General features: G+C 34.0%; 1 protein-coding gene and 1 long non-coding RNA gene across 2 annotated transcripts in view; one reads left to right on the top strand and one right to left on the bottom strand.

Moving 5' to 3' along the window:
• LOC149067653 (uncharacterized) overlaps window positions 1-17,354 on the top strand; it is a 43,595-nt gene that overhangs the window by 1,298 nt on the left and 24,943 nt on the right. The window contains exon 2 of the long non-coding RNA XR_016195321.1: window positions 10,598-10,690. This is a non-coding gene — a long non-coding RNA (uncharacterized LOC149067653). The remainder of the gene's footprint in view (window positions 1-10,597; window positions 10,691-17,354) is intronic.
• The window catches only part of LOC149067654 (actin-related protein 3), a 54,899-nt gene continuing 48,632 nt past the window's right edge, over window positions 11,088-17,354 (bottom strand). The window contains exon 12 of the mRNA XM_089252446.1: window positions 11,088-16,399. Within this exon, the coding sequence (XP_089108572.1) occupies window positions 16,304-16,399 (96 nt within the window). The 3' untranslated portion in view covers window positions 11,088-16,303. The remainder of the gene's footprint in view (window positions 16,400-17,354) is intronic.

Raw genomic sequence — 17,354 nt, forward strand, 5'->3', positions numbered from 1 at the left:
AGCTCTAGATCCTCCCATGAATACAAAGTTAACAACTTCAATATGTAGAAAACTCACAATTCCCTTTCATAAATATTATTCAACATTGTATGGGGCAAATGAGAAAAGGGTAGGTCTAATGTTAATTTTCTCCCAGACAAGACGAAGGCAATAAAAAAACTTCACTTCCAATCATACTTTTGTTTTGAATGTTGGGCAATTTAAAGGTAGATGTAATACCGATTCTTCTTCCAAATTTTGTGTCCAGACGAGTCCTAACTTCGGATTAGTAACCCAATGAACATCTTTATAACTTTTTATATGTGAATTCAATGAGAACCCAGTCACCAACCTTTGCTTCTGAAATGGTTTTGGAATTTCGCTCTTCCTCAACACTTATCTTTAAAGTTTATAAAGCAGCTAGTGCTGAACCAGAAACTCTCTCTTTCTACAGTTCCGTACTACAATTGATAAAGCCCATGTAAGTAGATATGAGGTTAGCATATACTCATTGGGGGTTCCACTTGCACTACCACAGGAAAAATGGAGGGAGGTCATTTCCCCCACATAGCGGGGCTGACAGGGCTCCAGCCCGGGACAATTATCATTTTTGCTTTTTCACTCTACAAATTAACTACAAAAGGGACCCGTTATAAGTCTGACCGAGGAGCCCACAAAAGATCCCAACCTAAATTTTCTGAGGCCCAGGTGGGCCCATGCATTAAGACGACAATGGTAAAGACAAATAAGAAAAAAAAAACCTCATGAATTTTCAACACTTTTTGACACTATGGGTGTTATCTTCAGAGGATAGAAATAAAGAATTGTCATTTCACAGAATCTTACTTAGGTTGGTTACAAAATCTTGACTATCGGTTACTCAGCTAAAAAATAACATACCTACAAATCAGACACTATGGTCACAAAAAGAGAGACTGACTAGTATGGACGTAATATTTTCAGCTGCTGGCTACTGATCATTTTAAGCCTTGGTGGTGGAATATATTTTTCTTATTTTGAATGTTCTGGCTGTTGTACACATTTGTTAATCCTTTCCCTAGCATGGTAGAAATCACTAAACCCCTCATAAAATACCATATCTTTTTTTAATGAAATAGTTTTCTTTAAATTTTCAGCAGTTGCAGAGTTAAGGGAAAAAGTTTCCATTGAAATATCAACTTTACAAATTACCTGGGCTTGTCAATGCTAAAACAAGAGGCTTTTAAGATGGCGAGATGTCTCGTCAATGCTGCTTGAAGGGTTAAACAAGCAAAATGTAACTTAAAAAAACAAAAAAAACTCATTTGTGTGAACAGTAATAAATTTTAAATTAAAAAAAAACTGGTCAGTTAACATGATGACTAATGCCGAGGGATTCTCAAACTGCACATTGCCCTGGTGCACTGCCAACCTTTGTCAGGACCTTCCTCCGCTGTGCTTCTGATAAATTTTTTTTTGAACTGCTCTGAGGAGCTGCGGATATGCATTGATTAGGGAAAGGGCACCACAGGTACAAGTTTGAGAACCCCTGGACTATTGGCTTTTGATGGTAGCCTGGCATTCCTATTAATTTTGCGAATTCGAAAATCTTTTTTTTAAGAAGAAAAGTACTCCTATATGACTGGCTTCTCTTGATAGTTTTTTCATCACAGATTGACAGCCGTCCTGACCAGTTAGAAAAAAAAGCAAGTATTAAAATTTATTTTTTACTTAAAGTAAAATAAATTATTATACTTGATGCCATAAAAACAAAAAAGGAGCTGTGATGTTGGAACAACTGAGATTGGCTATATTTATTTGGCTTTTTGTGCTAAAACAGCTGTCTTTCATGCCACAAAATTTTTGCTTTGATGGGTGATATAACAAAATATTTGATGACTAGCTGGATCTCATTTTGTGAGTTGAAAACTTGTTAATGTACATCTTTATCCCTTTCACCTTTATGTTGTAATGCCACAAATGTCATGATTTTATTGTAAACCACTTCCTTCAACTATTGTCCGCATATTTTGTACCATTTCTAACTCATCCATTCACACACAACCCTGGTAGATTCGTATAGGATATCTATATTGATAAAAAGGGCCAATGATACAGCAGAAACTTGATTATCTGGAACCCTCAGCTAACCACTGTATGTTTTCTCAGTGATAATATTTCAGTTGAAACAGACTTGTGCCTCATTAGAAATAATGCAGGTAAAAACTCTGCAACACTTCTACAAAGTAAAGACCAAACTATCTTTTGTGAATGATACTTCATCTCTGAATAGATATGAAAAATTAAATTATCCAGATATTTTGATTTACCAATGTAGGTTCGTCTCAATTACGTTAGATAATCAAGGTTCTACTGTATACAGTCAAACTTCAATTTAATGTATAGAAAGAAAATGACAATTTTTTATAAGTTAAATCTAGGTCAATGCGATCAGGAGCATAAACACACTTGAAACTGGAAATCTTAAGAGCTACTTATACTTTGGGGTTGCTATTAAACTTATTTCTGACAACAACTGTAAAAATATACATACTTAAGAATAAACACTGCTTCATAGAAGTTTGTTTAGTATGTCAAACCTTTTTATCAAATTCTGTCAAAATTGTCATTTTTTCACTAACCGAAACGGGCTGTTTTCAGATGAGACTCGTCATTCTTTGCTTGTTAAGACATAGCGCAAACTTAAACCACTTTGCGTACATTTTCTTGCCAAACGCTTTTGTCTAGTGACAAACTATTTAGGAAGGAAACAGTATAATAGTTAAGACAAATAACAGTTTTTCCCTCGAGTTTTCTTTCACTCTTAAATGTATATAGTAGAAAGATACATTATACGAATGGAAAAAAATCACTAACAAGAGTATAGGAAGGGGCAAAAAACCAATTTCAGTATAGGGTTACTATAAAGTTTTACAACAATGAAGAGAGGGGAAAGAAAACACAGAACTTGTTTGAATTTACTCCACTAGCATTTGTGTTTGCAATATTGTGTGTGATCATAAAGGTGTTAAGTAACTTTATTTCTTTACTGAAATCAAACATCTGGACAGCACATTTTATGGTATTCGCGTATACACCAATTGGTCAGTGAAACCTTCGCATACATTCCAAATGCCTTTATTCTCCTTACGGAACAGATTCCTACTCCTTTTTTTGTTTGTTTCTGAAGAACTGTAGGTCAAATCCCAGTAAGTTGAATCTTCAGATTGTGGTTTTGGGTGACAAGAAATAAAAAAAATTAAGGAATTAATTCAAAGTCAGTCACATCAAGGGTATTCATTAAATAGCAGTTTTACCTTCATTTTTGCTAGAATTTCAAAATAAAAAATCTTTAAATTAAAGAATTTGTTGAATCTAAGTTTGTTATATCAGGGTCTAACTGTATCAAGGTTACATCAGCCAAATTTCCTTGGAGCCCAGCATGGGGTTTTCCCCAATTATACTTTTTCACATGAGCATGTAACCCGGTAAACACCTGCCATGCAAAGTAGGGGTCTTTCGGATCTTTTGCAGCGCATAGCGATTGCAATAAGTTTCTGATGGGTTTGATGTTGAACTTTTCCAAAACTCTCCCGATTCGATTGGTAACTTTCCAGATGTGTGGTAAATAGGCTTTGGCTCAGGGTTCCCAATTTTCTTTATTAATGTTGTTGTTTTTCATGTGAAGTGGTATGGCTCTTTGAATCTCTTTCATTGTATAACTGTTAGCTTAAAAGGTCTTTCATAAATGGATCAGTTCTATGTCTAGATGTTACTGCTCATACATGTGGTTAGCATGGTTCTTTAGCATGCCTTTCTTCTGTCTCGGATGGTGATTGAAGTTTTTGTGAAGGTACCCGTCTGTACGAGTAGGTTTCCTAAAATATATCAAAATGTGCTTCAGACAGTCTGAAGCCTCCTTACCACCTCGACTTTTTTTTTATGGGCTCCCCAAGAATCATTCTTCTGTTATCAGCTTTACCCACAGAAAAGTTGGAGAAAACTAATGAAATGACAATCACTAGAAGAAAACTCATCCTCCACTGAAACATGTTCAATAAGATCCTCAGAACTAGTGAGATTTAAATCCAAAACAGATGTGCCCCTAGTGGCTTCTGATACAAAAATTTATCGAGCACCAACTTAAGAAAGCCCTTCTCATATTGATTTCTAGCCAATAGGTTCTCCCAACGGATACCCGGATCGTTAAAAAATCCCCTAATATTACTATCCTCTTATGTTTACACATGTAATAAATTTCTTACATGAAGCTTGGAGATGTAGTTTGGATCCAGATTGTTGGGTTATAGCAAACTCTTATATAAGCTTATGACACTTTGTTTTCAAGCTGAACCCATATAGTTTCATAGCTCTACTATGTATGTTACACTCTTTAGCCTTCAAACAGGATTTCACGTAAATCAAGACTCCACCCCCCTTTCCTATCATTTCTATTTCTTAAAAAGTATTGTATCCATAGAAGTGTATGAAGGATTCATCCCCATCGTTTGCCCAAGATTCTGTAATGAGTACACAAGGTCTAAGCCCTCCACAACTATCATATATAGTTTCTAAAAATATCATTCTTATTACCCAAGATAGAAGAATTTATTAGAACACATTTTCATTTGCTCTGTGATTTAGTGTCAATCATAAGTCATCCAAGTCAGAGGTAAGTAATTCCCTATCGTTACTGTCATTATTATCATTAACATAGTTCCGAGGATCTTGTTGAACATGTTTCAGTTGGAGACAACTTCTCTTCTAGTGATCATCGGGTTATTAACTCTTTTTGTAGCTTCTTAGCAGATAAACTGAAGAATAAAAGAATGGTTCCTTGTTTTTGAAGAACCAACTTCGAATTTTTAAAGGAAAGGTTAGGGTTAGTGTTCAAAGACGAGTTGGTATCAGTGGGTGTGGTTGGTCAATGGAAAGAATTCGGAACAAAACTATGTTTTGCACCAAGTCACATCCTTTGGGTTCAGGCAACCCCACTGGTTCACAGATGTGTGTAATATTTATCTTGAAAAATCTTCTCATCTTTGCCCAAGATTCTGTAATGGCTACAAGGTTTAGGTCCTCCACAGCTATCTTAGTTTCTAAAAATGTTTTCTTGTTACTCAAGCTCCAGGCATTTATTAACACACATTTTAATTTGTCCTGTGATTTAGTGTCAATCAGAAGCCATCCAAGTTATAGGTAAATAATTCCCTGTCAATACTGTTACTATCATTAACCAACCCACATTCCCATCTACCTGGTCCGGGAGTAAAAAACCTGACCTAAGCCTACCTATCAGTGAAACCAGGAAGCTCAAAAAATGTAACCACAAGAGGAGCAAATGCTCTTCAGGCCCGAGTTAAAATACTGGATTTTACTTCTAAATGCCCTACTACCCCTAGGCAGTACTGGAATCACTGCTACATCTGAACCCCCCCCCCAAGTGGATAATAGTTAAGTCCGGGTATTCTGACAAAGACTCACTGATATTCGCTCCTACTGGTTCGTTCCCACCCACATGATCACCTACTCAGGGAGCTTTCGCTTACGAAAAATGTCTCAAATATTGCTAATCTTTTCCCCAGGAAGACAACAGTGCTCGAAATCCAGAAAATTCCTACACACCCTGTTCCCTAACTATAGAATCCCCGACAATGACGCCACTATCACCCTTTACCTCATCCTCAACCACCCATTCCCCTTAAACTGTTGTTCTGTATGTACATGGGCGAAAGATAAAACCATCGACACTCAGTTGTGATAACGTGAAATTAAATAAACAATGAGCAAAAATTTTCCTCGTAACGTGAACCACTGCTCGTTAACTGAATAGAAATTTGTTCACAATTTTTTGCTCATTAACCAAAGTTCTACTGTATTAATATTTTGAATGGCAGTAGAGGTCAAGAATGAATTTAAAAATCCTGCAACCCTCACGTCTTAGAACGACATCAATCAAACAACATATGAGGTACATCACAGACAAAGAAAGAGAAAAAATAGAGAAATAACTAGTTTCTAGAAGAAAGAAGCTGTGAAAAGAAGTTCCTTATAGATATCGCCAAGGAGCACAAGAGGCGATGAGTAGCCAACTATTGTCATTTTTAATAATATTTTGTGGCTGTAACAATTGCACTTTGCTAATTTTTCAAATGTGTTTCTGGGTGGGATCAATGTACTTAAATTTTGTTCATAATTTTTTGAGGACAACACCTTGGGAACCTTTTATTGTTAGTAACATTTTTTACACGTCCAAAAGAGGTTCATACACTAGGGTTTCATCCAAAAGAAGTTCATTTCTTTTTCTATAGAAATAAAAAAATTGTGGTTCACATACAGATAAGGGCATTAGTAAGGAAATAGAGAATAAAGTGACATTGAATCTTTAGATGAATAGGACAAAAGAGTATGTTTTTTATAGACAGGTCCCTAATCCAAAATTTCCAGAAACTGCGAACATGTTAGAAAAAAATAAGGATGTTCAAGCTTTAAAATTACATTTTTCATTCTTTTAATCAACTTGGAGATTTTGTAGAATGTTTAAGAGCATTCAGCAGAAAGCAAATTAAAATTAGAAATTTACAAATGAAATAGTTTTCGTGATTGTTCATGTTTCATACAAACATGCCAGTTACAACAGCAATGAAACTGGCAAAGTAAGTATTGTATTCACTGAATTTTATACAGTGAAATCTGTATGAGACGGAACTTCAACAGACCCCCAATTATTTCCCATTTCAGACAGGTTTCTGCTTTATAAAGGTGCAGCTAAAAATAAGTATACAGGGTGATTCAGAAAAGATGGGAAAAACTTTAAGAGGTGAGCTGAGCAGGGCCGTATTTATGTTTTTGCCTCCTTTGGGCTATATAAATTTTGCAGCTCCCTCCCATTTCAGTCTAACTTTTTTACCCTCCACCCCTCCCATGTCATTACTAATAAATCATAAAAGACAAAAAAGTGTTGCTGTATATAGTTGCTCCTTAATTTCACTTTTCAGTCCTGTATTCGTATCCTATTCTGATCCATGATGATTGCCATATAACGAGGGGAGGGGGACTGCTCAACCTTCTACCGTAGGCATCTACACATAGATGAAAAACACTGATAAATTTAATTCCAAAAGATGGTGCATACATTCGCATATGAAAGTATCTTAGCACCAATCAATGGTACCTTTGAAGACCAAACACACCCCGCTTCTCATCTCATTGAGATATCAAAGCATTCCCAGAGGATGGGTGTGTCTGGAAATTTTATTAAATATCTTCAGGATAATAAATAAAAATATTACATATAGATTGCACATATGAATTCACACATAATTCGTCAATGGATGGATCACAATACATGCGGAGGAAGAAAAAAAATCAACTATAAAATCTACATCATAATCTTCCGAAAGTTCTTGATTCCATCTGAAGATGAACATTCAAGCATCCATGCGCTCTTAACAGCGTCCCTTGACATTATAGTCATAGCCTTGTTGAGGTACATTTCTGATAATAGATGATCCTGGAGTACACAGAACGAAAGTCCTGTAATACTTGGGGAATACAAAACGGGTATAAATCGTCTCTGCAACGCCGGCTTGTCTTTGTTGTTATACGTTGCTTAATAGTCCTATACAGGAAGATACGACTCCTGATGTTTCTCTGAATAAGATGTATTAATAAGTTTTAGACAAGTAGCACAGACATCCAATGAAAATCTGCAACTGATGAACCATATAACTGAAGTGTAGGCGCATAACTTATATAGTTCATTTACCGATGGTAAATAAAATTATAGAATCACGACTTTGACGTGATAAATTATCGCTAATATATGATCTCAATTTGTCGGTGGTTTATATACGTCCTTATGTACTGATCTTTGATTCGGATCTGAAAGGTATAATTGTTAGATCATGTTCATCTTGTAGTAAAGAGTTGATTTGAATAATCGTAGTATTGCCAAGACTAATTAAGATTGTCTGTGGACTATAATCTCAATTTACAAGTTGATTAGACATTCATCAGTCGAAAAGTCGATAGGTACAATGTCGCTTGGCTCTCAGTAGATGGGTATCAGTGACGAGGCCGCAGATCGTATATTCTAGTAGGGTCCAGGCAAAAGCACCTAGCTGGCACATAGTCATCAGTACCTTATTTACGCTTCGTGCCAACCCATTTGGTATGGATATGATGAAGATTTTTGTCCAGGAATTGGATCAGCTGGCGAAGTCGGCCGAAGTTGATTGGGCTTTGAAGTACGCGTTGCCTCCAGCAAAGCTTCTCATTATCCGGAATGTGGCCAAAATGGAACTGTTTAGTGTGTGGGCAGGAACACAGATAATGCTGTAATGTCCCGACTTACAGAAACATTTGTCATTGTAAGACTTTTTAAAACGTTCTAAATATACTGGTAACGGACTATGCTCTGTAACCATAATAATCTTTTCACTCGAACAAATGAAAGGATGCTTGTTATATATAAGAGGAAGGGTCTCTGCGCCATATCCAGTGTGTTTCGCATCCGTTGCATTGGATTTCTATACCACACCGCACATCCATATGAGAGCTGCCTCTGTGCGACTGTTCCATACAGTATATTGCGAAATTGACAACGTAGACCCCATGTGGGTCCTGCAAGCCTGTGCATCAATTGTAACGTCTCTTGCGTCTTGTTGACCTGCTTAGTTATATGTGTGAAGTTGAGATTGTTGTCAATATGTATCCCTAGATACCGTATAGACAAAGATGGCTTGAGCCTGATGCTATTACATACTATCTCGAGCAGCAGCAATGTCTCAGTCCGTTGCGATTTGGAGCAGGAGGGTCTGCAGAGAAGGCTGTGGCCGCACTTCTTAATGAAGTTGGATGTAGACAGAGACAAGGTTATCTGACAGCCCTAGTTTCAGTGGACATCAGAGGAGCCTTTGATTCAATTAGACACAAAATCATAATGCGATGATTTCCGATACTGGGAAACCTCAAACAAACATGGCATTGCATGCCAGTGCACAAAAGTTTATATTACTTAAATAGGCTTTCCCAATTCAGTTTCAGTAGTTTGGTACAGCCTGGTCTGATAAGTGCCGAATTAGTGAGAGTCGACTGCATAATAGAGTCGTTATATGCACATGTAGCCAAGATTTTACTAAAACATTCACATCACAGGCAATCTTTCTAGGATCATTGTGGCAAACTTGGTAATAATTCTGTAGCAGATACATATAACTGCTCATAATGGTGAGATATAATTATATGATAATAACCATAATAAACAAGAAACACTCACTGTTTAACAGTATACTCCATGATTGATGCCTGGGCGCTGCTCTGAGATCATAGGTATAGAATATCTTTGAACATTATAGCATAAGTCTTGGTGACATTCAGACATACATCATTCTATATCAAAAGATTATGCTATAATTGTGACATGTGTCACTTGCGGAATTATTAGCGAATTTTTCAGGTCAGTTTTATAAAAGTGTATCTACACCATGCACTATTTTTGAGCACATGGGGAGATACTGTGTAATGAGAACAGGATGACTAGTTATGATTTGTGAAGCAACCAAATGACTACTCACAAGGGTCCAAATGCAGTTGGTACGTCAGGGATTTTGTATGGCAACAGGCTGCTACACAATCAAAAATAAAAGCTAGATGTATTCATTTATCAACCACTTCCCCACCTTATAACTTATAGTCGTCATGTAGATGGGAATTAAGAATCCTACACTAATTTTAATCTACATCGAAAACGACTTCTCTGTAACAAATTTTTGGATTTATTGAAAGCAACTTTATTATATGGAGATTGAATATAATCGCATGGTTATCAATAGGATATTGCAATAATATATGTTAAAATTTGATGTATAATTTGAGAAATTAAAAAAAAAAATTGTAATGAAATTACTTTTGGTCAACAGACTGAAAATTTAAACTTCTATTTTCTAAAAATTATTGTTTTATAAATAGGTTTGTATCATAAATGAGCTTATTTTCAAAAGGGAACGTTCCCATTTTTTTCAAAATGCACTTTACAACGATTTCTGAATCTTTGGGATATTCTGTCGGATTATGAAACAGGTTTATTCAAATGCTAATATTTCTGGTGGAAATCACAATATAAAATTAGTCTTTCCTACCAAAATTCCACCTTGTTCATTCACTTTGGTATTTTCATTCAAAAGGGAGCATAGCAATGCAGTTTTCCTACTTGTGTTAAGGGATTTTTTCCTTCAAAACAGCACATTTTCAGGAGTGCTTTCTAAGTCCCATTCTATAATGATGGGGCAATTTGGTTAGAAAACGTGGTTTAATTGCTGAAAAGAAGAATGGCATAAGCTATAGTGAAGAATGGGAAGTGATCCAGAGTTACAAGGTACTGATCATTTCATGACCAGGAGAAAGGTGAAGATCCTGATAAAGAGGAAGAATGCATCTGTTCTGAAGAATAGTAATTGTATTCATGTGTGAAATAAGAGCTGCGATTATTTATGAACTGTGATAACTTTAGTTAAGAATGTAAGTTTACTTGTCATTTCAGACAGACTGCAATTTTTATTTTTTTTGTAAATTTAATTTTTAAAGCTTTCAACTGTATTTTGTGCAATTTGCTACTTCATTTTTATATTTCATTTAGTTTTCAATAAAGACATCAAAGATTACGAAGAATTAGTTTGAAGTTTCAAATTTTCCAGCCTTAACCAGCTGCAATTTCATGTGTGATCAAAAGGTAACACATTTCCAAGATTTTTTTTGAAAACTTAAATGTTGATCAAGGACCATAGTATTTAAATATTCTTCAACGACTAACACATATGCTACCAGTTCGGTTATTTTCTACTTTTGTAAAGTAGTCCATTCTGGAGGAATATGTTTCTACTTCGTTTTCTAATTTAGCAAAAGTGGAAATGTTCCCTTTTAAAAAAACAAGCTGTTCAAAAATATGTCTCTTAAATATGTGCCACACCTTTGCATAGAGTGCTTTTCATACTTTCAGAAATTGAGATTTTTTTATTCAACTGATAACCTTTGAATAAAATTAATATTCAGCAATGCCTTTCTGGCATTTCACTTATTTTTCAAGTTTATTAGTATAGAAATTATGTAATGCACAGATACAACAGAACTGCAAATTCTATTCTTTTATTATTGAAAAAAATTCAAAATCAATGGAATATATTTCACAGTTAATAGAAGAATGTAGGCTTTCCTGGCTGGTGTCAAGGTTAGAAGATTAAAGGCTAAAGAGCCGTGATTCTGGCAAATTAGGCCTATTATCTACAGTTAAATTCATTAAACCTTGTACTTGATGTTACAAATTTGTCATAGCAAGCAATTCACTGATTCATATTTGAAGCAAGTTAACTCATTTTCAATTAAAGAGTGAAATTAATGTTTCCGTCAAAATTAATAAATATAGAAATATTTTTCATATAACTCTTAATATACACATCTATATATATAAACTATAATACAGTAAAATCTTATTAAAACGCACAATTGGATATAATGTGGGCATCATCATATCCCCCCCATTGTTTCAAAATCAATGAAAAAAGAAAATTTCTATTTTATCGACAGACAATATAGACACTGTCAGTCAATACTGAGGGATTTCTCATATATTTGAAAGTAGTCTCTGGTAGGCATTACTCTCTTGTTACTGCTATGGTTGGATGGGGTTATCTGCTGATCAAACCACCTTTCCTTCTGTATAAATATATCAGATATTCCTAATTTTTAGTTAGTGCATTTTAGTTAACATGGAACCTAAACATGAATACAGTAAAGTTTCGAAAATCTGTGCCCTGTAAGTTTGAGTTGCCAGATAATCTGAAGCACTGAAAATTTTCAAATATTCTTTCTGTTGCCTGTTTTCTTTCCCCTTTTTTCCTCTAAGAACCAAACCTTTCTTTTCAGGAATACTGCATAGTATTGTGTACATACTGTACAGTAATTTCAGTTTGAGAGACTAGGCAGCCATATAATGGGTAACTGGTGTAATAAAATATTTGACTCCCTTGAATGGACGTAGCAATTTTAACTTATGGGGGATCAAGAGGAACGAATTTGACAGTTTTCTTCATAATGGTAGACAATGGCATTGTCCCCTTATTGCTTACACAAAATCATAAGAAAGGCAGTTGAAAGCTATGAGTGTCTCTCTGCCTTGTTCACTATTAATCCCATTCCGAACTCTTCTTAATCCCTCTCATATCTTTGCACCCTTTTAATCCTTTAAGTGTGGCATTGACAAGCCTGGATATTTTGAAAAGTTGATTTCTCAAAAGGAAACACTTTTACTTATATCCCTTTATTGAAAAAGATACATTTTATGTGGGGTTTAGCCATTCCTGCTATGCAGGGAGGGTTGACATTCATTTTTTGAAATGCATCATATGCATCTACATCTTATTCAAGCTTAAAAATACAGTGAATGTGCTAGTACTGCTTTTGCTTGTCTTTTTTTTTTATTAAGTAAAACCAACATTTGAAGTATTTTTTATTGTTTCTCGAATAATTCAAATTTTTCGTAATTTGAGGCGGCCTCAATCCCATCCAATCGAGACTACTGTATGTCTACAATAGATATTTTTATTGTATTGCAAATAAAAAATTTCATAGCTTTCGATAGTGCAGAACCCAAGTTGGAAACCTATGGTTTAGATATTTTGATGAATATATGACTGATCAGTTATGATTGTGAAGATAACATTGATAATCCGTGCTTCTATGCCAAAAAAGTAAAGAAAAAGATACAAAAAATAAGTGATGAAATAGATGGAACATCAGCCAGATTGAAAGCAGATTTTTTCCCATGCACATTTTGCCACAATTGAGCCTTCAAAAAATGTTCAGAGATACAGAACAATTTTACCAAAATAATTCAGCAATTTTTTCAATAAAGACTTAAAATTATGCAGGTACTGCAATGGTTTTTATAAAACTATAAACGCACTTAATTCAAAGTATTCCACTATATAACATACAGTTCAGTCAATTTACATACACGACTTAAAAAACAATTTTTATCACAATGTGGAGGGGTGAACCATGTCTCCTGACACTAAGAATATAACAAGGTTTGATTGTAATGATGAAGTCACTATACTAACTCGCCTAGGCCCCTGAAACCCAGGGTTAGAAAACCAAACAAATGTCCAAATTAAAACTTCTTATGCACTATTTTCCAAAATTTCATCTATTTGACGTAGTTTAGCTTGTCAGCATAACTTCACTGCTGTATATAAGTTTAACATTTAACCTTCTGTTCAGCGCAGTCCCCTGATGTAACAAAAGATGATGCAGCGTATCAATGACCAAAATATCTATCCTTTGGCTTTTAAGAGAATATTTCACAAATGCAACATTGATTAATATAAAAATGGCACAAAAATGTATTATCACAAGAAAAACTTAACAAAGGATAAAATGAAAAAAAAAAGTGACATGTATCAACTAGATCAGGGGCACATGGAAAATTATAGACTACCAATTGCCTAGATATAAAGATTTTTTAATAAATGTGTTTAAAATTATTTTCCCTTAAATCAGGGGGTCTTCAACCTTTCTTGAGTTGCAAGCACTACTCATGCAAAGAGCACTCTTACCGCAACGTTGACATATGTTTGCCTGAAATCTGTATAAGTGTAATTTTTAAAGGGTGTTTAATTGAAGCGTTGATCAAGTGCTCGCAAGCACGAAATCAGACATGAGCATCGAGTACTCTCGGTTTTTCAGGGAGCACAAAAGGTTGAAGATGGCTGTCTTAAATAAAAAATAAAATGTAAGCAATGAGACTAAGGAGCAAATTATTTTTTTTTCACATAGTTAAAAGGATGAACATAAAGAATTTTTTGATACATTTTTATGCTACAAAGTGATATCTTTACATAAAAACTTTCACAAAATCAGAGAAAATCATTACTATAAATTGAATATAAATTACATTAATGCTGTGGGGAGATCTGATGAACTAAGATTAATAACAGCTACATAAAAGATCATTGTTACAGATGGTATCATCATATAGGAGTTTCAATGAATAAGATTTTTACACTATTCAAATAAAATCAATTCAGTTATTTTATTCCCTAGCAATTAAAAAATAAATAAAAATACCAAACGATACTATGTCTGAAACAGCAGAGACAAAGGGATAAAAGCATGGGAGTGATAAAACAAATTTAGCTTTTAGATTTGTTTTGAAAATGTCAGTTATTTGAAAAAAAAAAGGTTTTAACATTTTTTTCAAGGAAAAAAAATAAAATGTGACATACTTCTGTAAACAATGGTGCCTCACAATTACACATTTTTGCAGTTCACTGCTTGAATGTCTTGAAACTTTTATTATATTCCTTGCATTAAGAATAAAATATTGGAGGGGGAAAAAAAATCAAATTTGCAGTATCAAGTGCGGCAGTAGAGTAATAAAAGTATTGAATGATATTTAGATGCACCAGTGGACTTTGTGCTACAAAATATAGTTTTAACAAAAATGTATAGATGGATTTCTGAGAAAACTTCCAAAAGATGCTTAAATCTTAGTCTATACCATATGTGCCAATTCACAAATGAAAAATCTGTAGTTTATCCCGTGATGACACATTTCGCATCAAAGAAAACATGTCAAACAAATAAAAGGGAAAAACTGTGGACTTTTTTGAAATTGCAATGCATGACCATATATAAATCCTGTTTTTCTGGGACACATTTTTCCCTGCCCTGATTTTTTAGCAATAATTACCCACTTTGCTTGCTTTAAACATCATATTTGGTGACAATTACAGATTTTTCTTACTTGAAATTTATTTCCCCTTACTTGAAATTCCTGAGAAAACGAGGTCAGCCTGAAATTGCAAGGACTGCAAGAGTATTTTCTTTAGGGATTTTCCATTCAAACAAAGATCAATTTGAGGACTTTCAGGAATTTTTCTATGAAGATACGAAAAATCAGAAGAATTAGATTTCCGACTGGAAGATTTTAATAAGGCTAAAAAATCGGAAGCATTGGCACCTATGCTATACTAATAATAGAATTTTTGTGTCAAAAACTTTCTGAATACCCCTCGTACAAATATAACACGAGAATGATGCAAATATCAATTAACTTAGTGCTATACTGGCTTATCCCCCCCACAACCCTTGAATTTTTGTTTTGAAAAACCTTATCTTGAAAAAATTGAGCATTATCATGCAACTTTAAAACAAAAAATCATGGGATTGCATTTCCACTATTAAGAATTAGATCTTAGCAATTAAGAATCATTTTCTAATAAAATATTTGTTCATAGAATACATAAAAACAGTGATTGCATAAAAGTTAAATTTCACCCTTGAATGGTGTGGAAGATTCAGCACTAACCTCTGAAGCTCACTGATATATTTAAATGGGTTTTTTTTCACACTGTGACACATATGCTCGTGTGATGCTTCTTCCAAGAAATATGGTTCATAAGTATAAAATCTTAAGATTTCAGACTTAACAATTTAATTTTTAAATTTCATTTCATCATTTGAAAAGGAAATTAGAAAAAAAAACTAAAATAAGGCAAACAAACTTGTTTATACATAATACAAACAATCATATGCTCAATCACAAAGTCCCAATACTCTTAGTACAAGCCAATAAAAAAAAAAAACCAGCTCAATGTAAGGTGTTTTTAAGAGAACCAGTATTTTTTTTTTTTTTTTTTTTTTGCTTTTAATTGAATTCATTGATATGATTGCTTTGTCACAAAAGAAAAGTCATTGTTGAAATTTTTGTGTATTGATCCATAATATTGGTTCTACTAGATGTAAATTAATATTTTAAAATCTATATTGAGCACTGTGCTTGATTTGGTTTGATGAATTTATCTCAGAGATAATCTTCCATAATTGGGACTACAGTATTTAAAATTTTATAAATATTCCATCTCTTATGTGTATAATATATATACATTCTATGCAATATATCTGTAACATCAATAAAGGCAGCAATATACTTCAATGTGAAGAAACAAACAACAATGTAAAATGTGAGGTGCTTGCATAGAAAATGTAACTGGAAGTAAAATATATAAAAACAAAATATATATTTTCTGTAAATTAAGCAAAACAATAAACTTGTACAACTCTAAAGAAAAATGAGCAGAAAAAAGATAAGCACTTCATTGTATTGCTCAATCATACTGCAGCCTTGCATATCACAAATTATACATGCAGTCAGTGTTCCTGAAGTAAAACCCCAGATACAGAATTGTGAACCTTTCTTGTCAGACTCTAAATAGATTGGAGCATTTTCATCAATTGTACATTGTTAACTTCAATTTGGTCATGAAGGTTCAATGACATATATTAATTACGCCATTGCTCCAAATACTGGATTATGACGACAAATACTGGGACCATGTTCATCATAAGCTTGCTTTGTTGGACAAACTTCATAAAATTCAGGCTAAAAATGGATGAAAGTAAGTGATTGATATATGAGTATTCATTAGCTATAACAAAAAAATATACAAGGGGAGGTTCAGAAATCAAAGATACCATGGCTACTATTTGTTCAAAACATTGTTTGACAAAATGCCTACTACAAATTCACTAGTTTATGCGTTATTTTTCTATGTAACTGTCAACATTGTCCCAACATTTATTTGGTTTGGGTATAAGTTTCTGTACCCCAGTGTCATAAAAATCTGTTGCCAGCTATCAGAATTACATTATAACCTCATTTTCATTGAGTAATAATCATGAATGTATTTTCCCAAGAGGTTTCCAGCAAAATTTGCTTGATCATTTATACAAATAAATACAAATACACCACCACAACAGGCAAAATGCCCAGCGAGGTGGCTGAAAAAAAGATGCCCATAACAAATGTGGATGTCAAATACAGTTGAATCTCGTTATAACGAATTCCAAGAGACCAGAGAAATCACTTCGTTAAAACAAAATTTTGTTATAAAGAAATTCCAGGCTTTTGCATTGTTGCTATGTAAACATATCTGGTGGATTAGAAAAGTGTCTATTAAAACGAGATTTTCACTATATATCGGTATTCGTTAAAACGGGATCCGACTGTATATCTAAACTACATCAAAAGTACTGCAACCCAATAAGCGCAAAAAAAGAAAAAAAAAATACAACCAGCCAGAGAAGAGAAATAAACCAATAATTATGATAAAATATAATACACTGCCAATAAAAAAATTTATGATTGTCTTATCTAAGTACGGATAGCTCCTTGATTTATCCCATTATGTTTATCGCACTTCTTTTTAAACATGTCAATTGAGATAGGATTTGCAACCCCTGGGGTAAGCAATTCCATTTATTCACAACTCTATTAGAGAAAAATTCCCTGCGACACCACAACCTAGAATTGTCCCTTAATAATCGATACTGGTGTC

This window comes from Pholcus phalangioides, unplaced genomic scaffold (genome assembly GCF_987345545.1).
Source record: "Pholcus phalangioides strain wild (caught in Gottingen) unplaced genomic scaffold, Ppha-v1.0 ptg000029l_1, whole genome shotgun sequence".
Lineage (NCBI taxonomy): Eukaryota > Metazoa > Arthropoda > Arachnida > Araneae > Pholcidae > Pholcus > Pholcus phalangioides.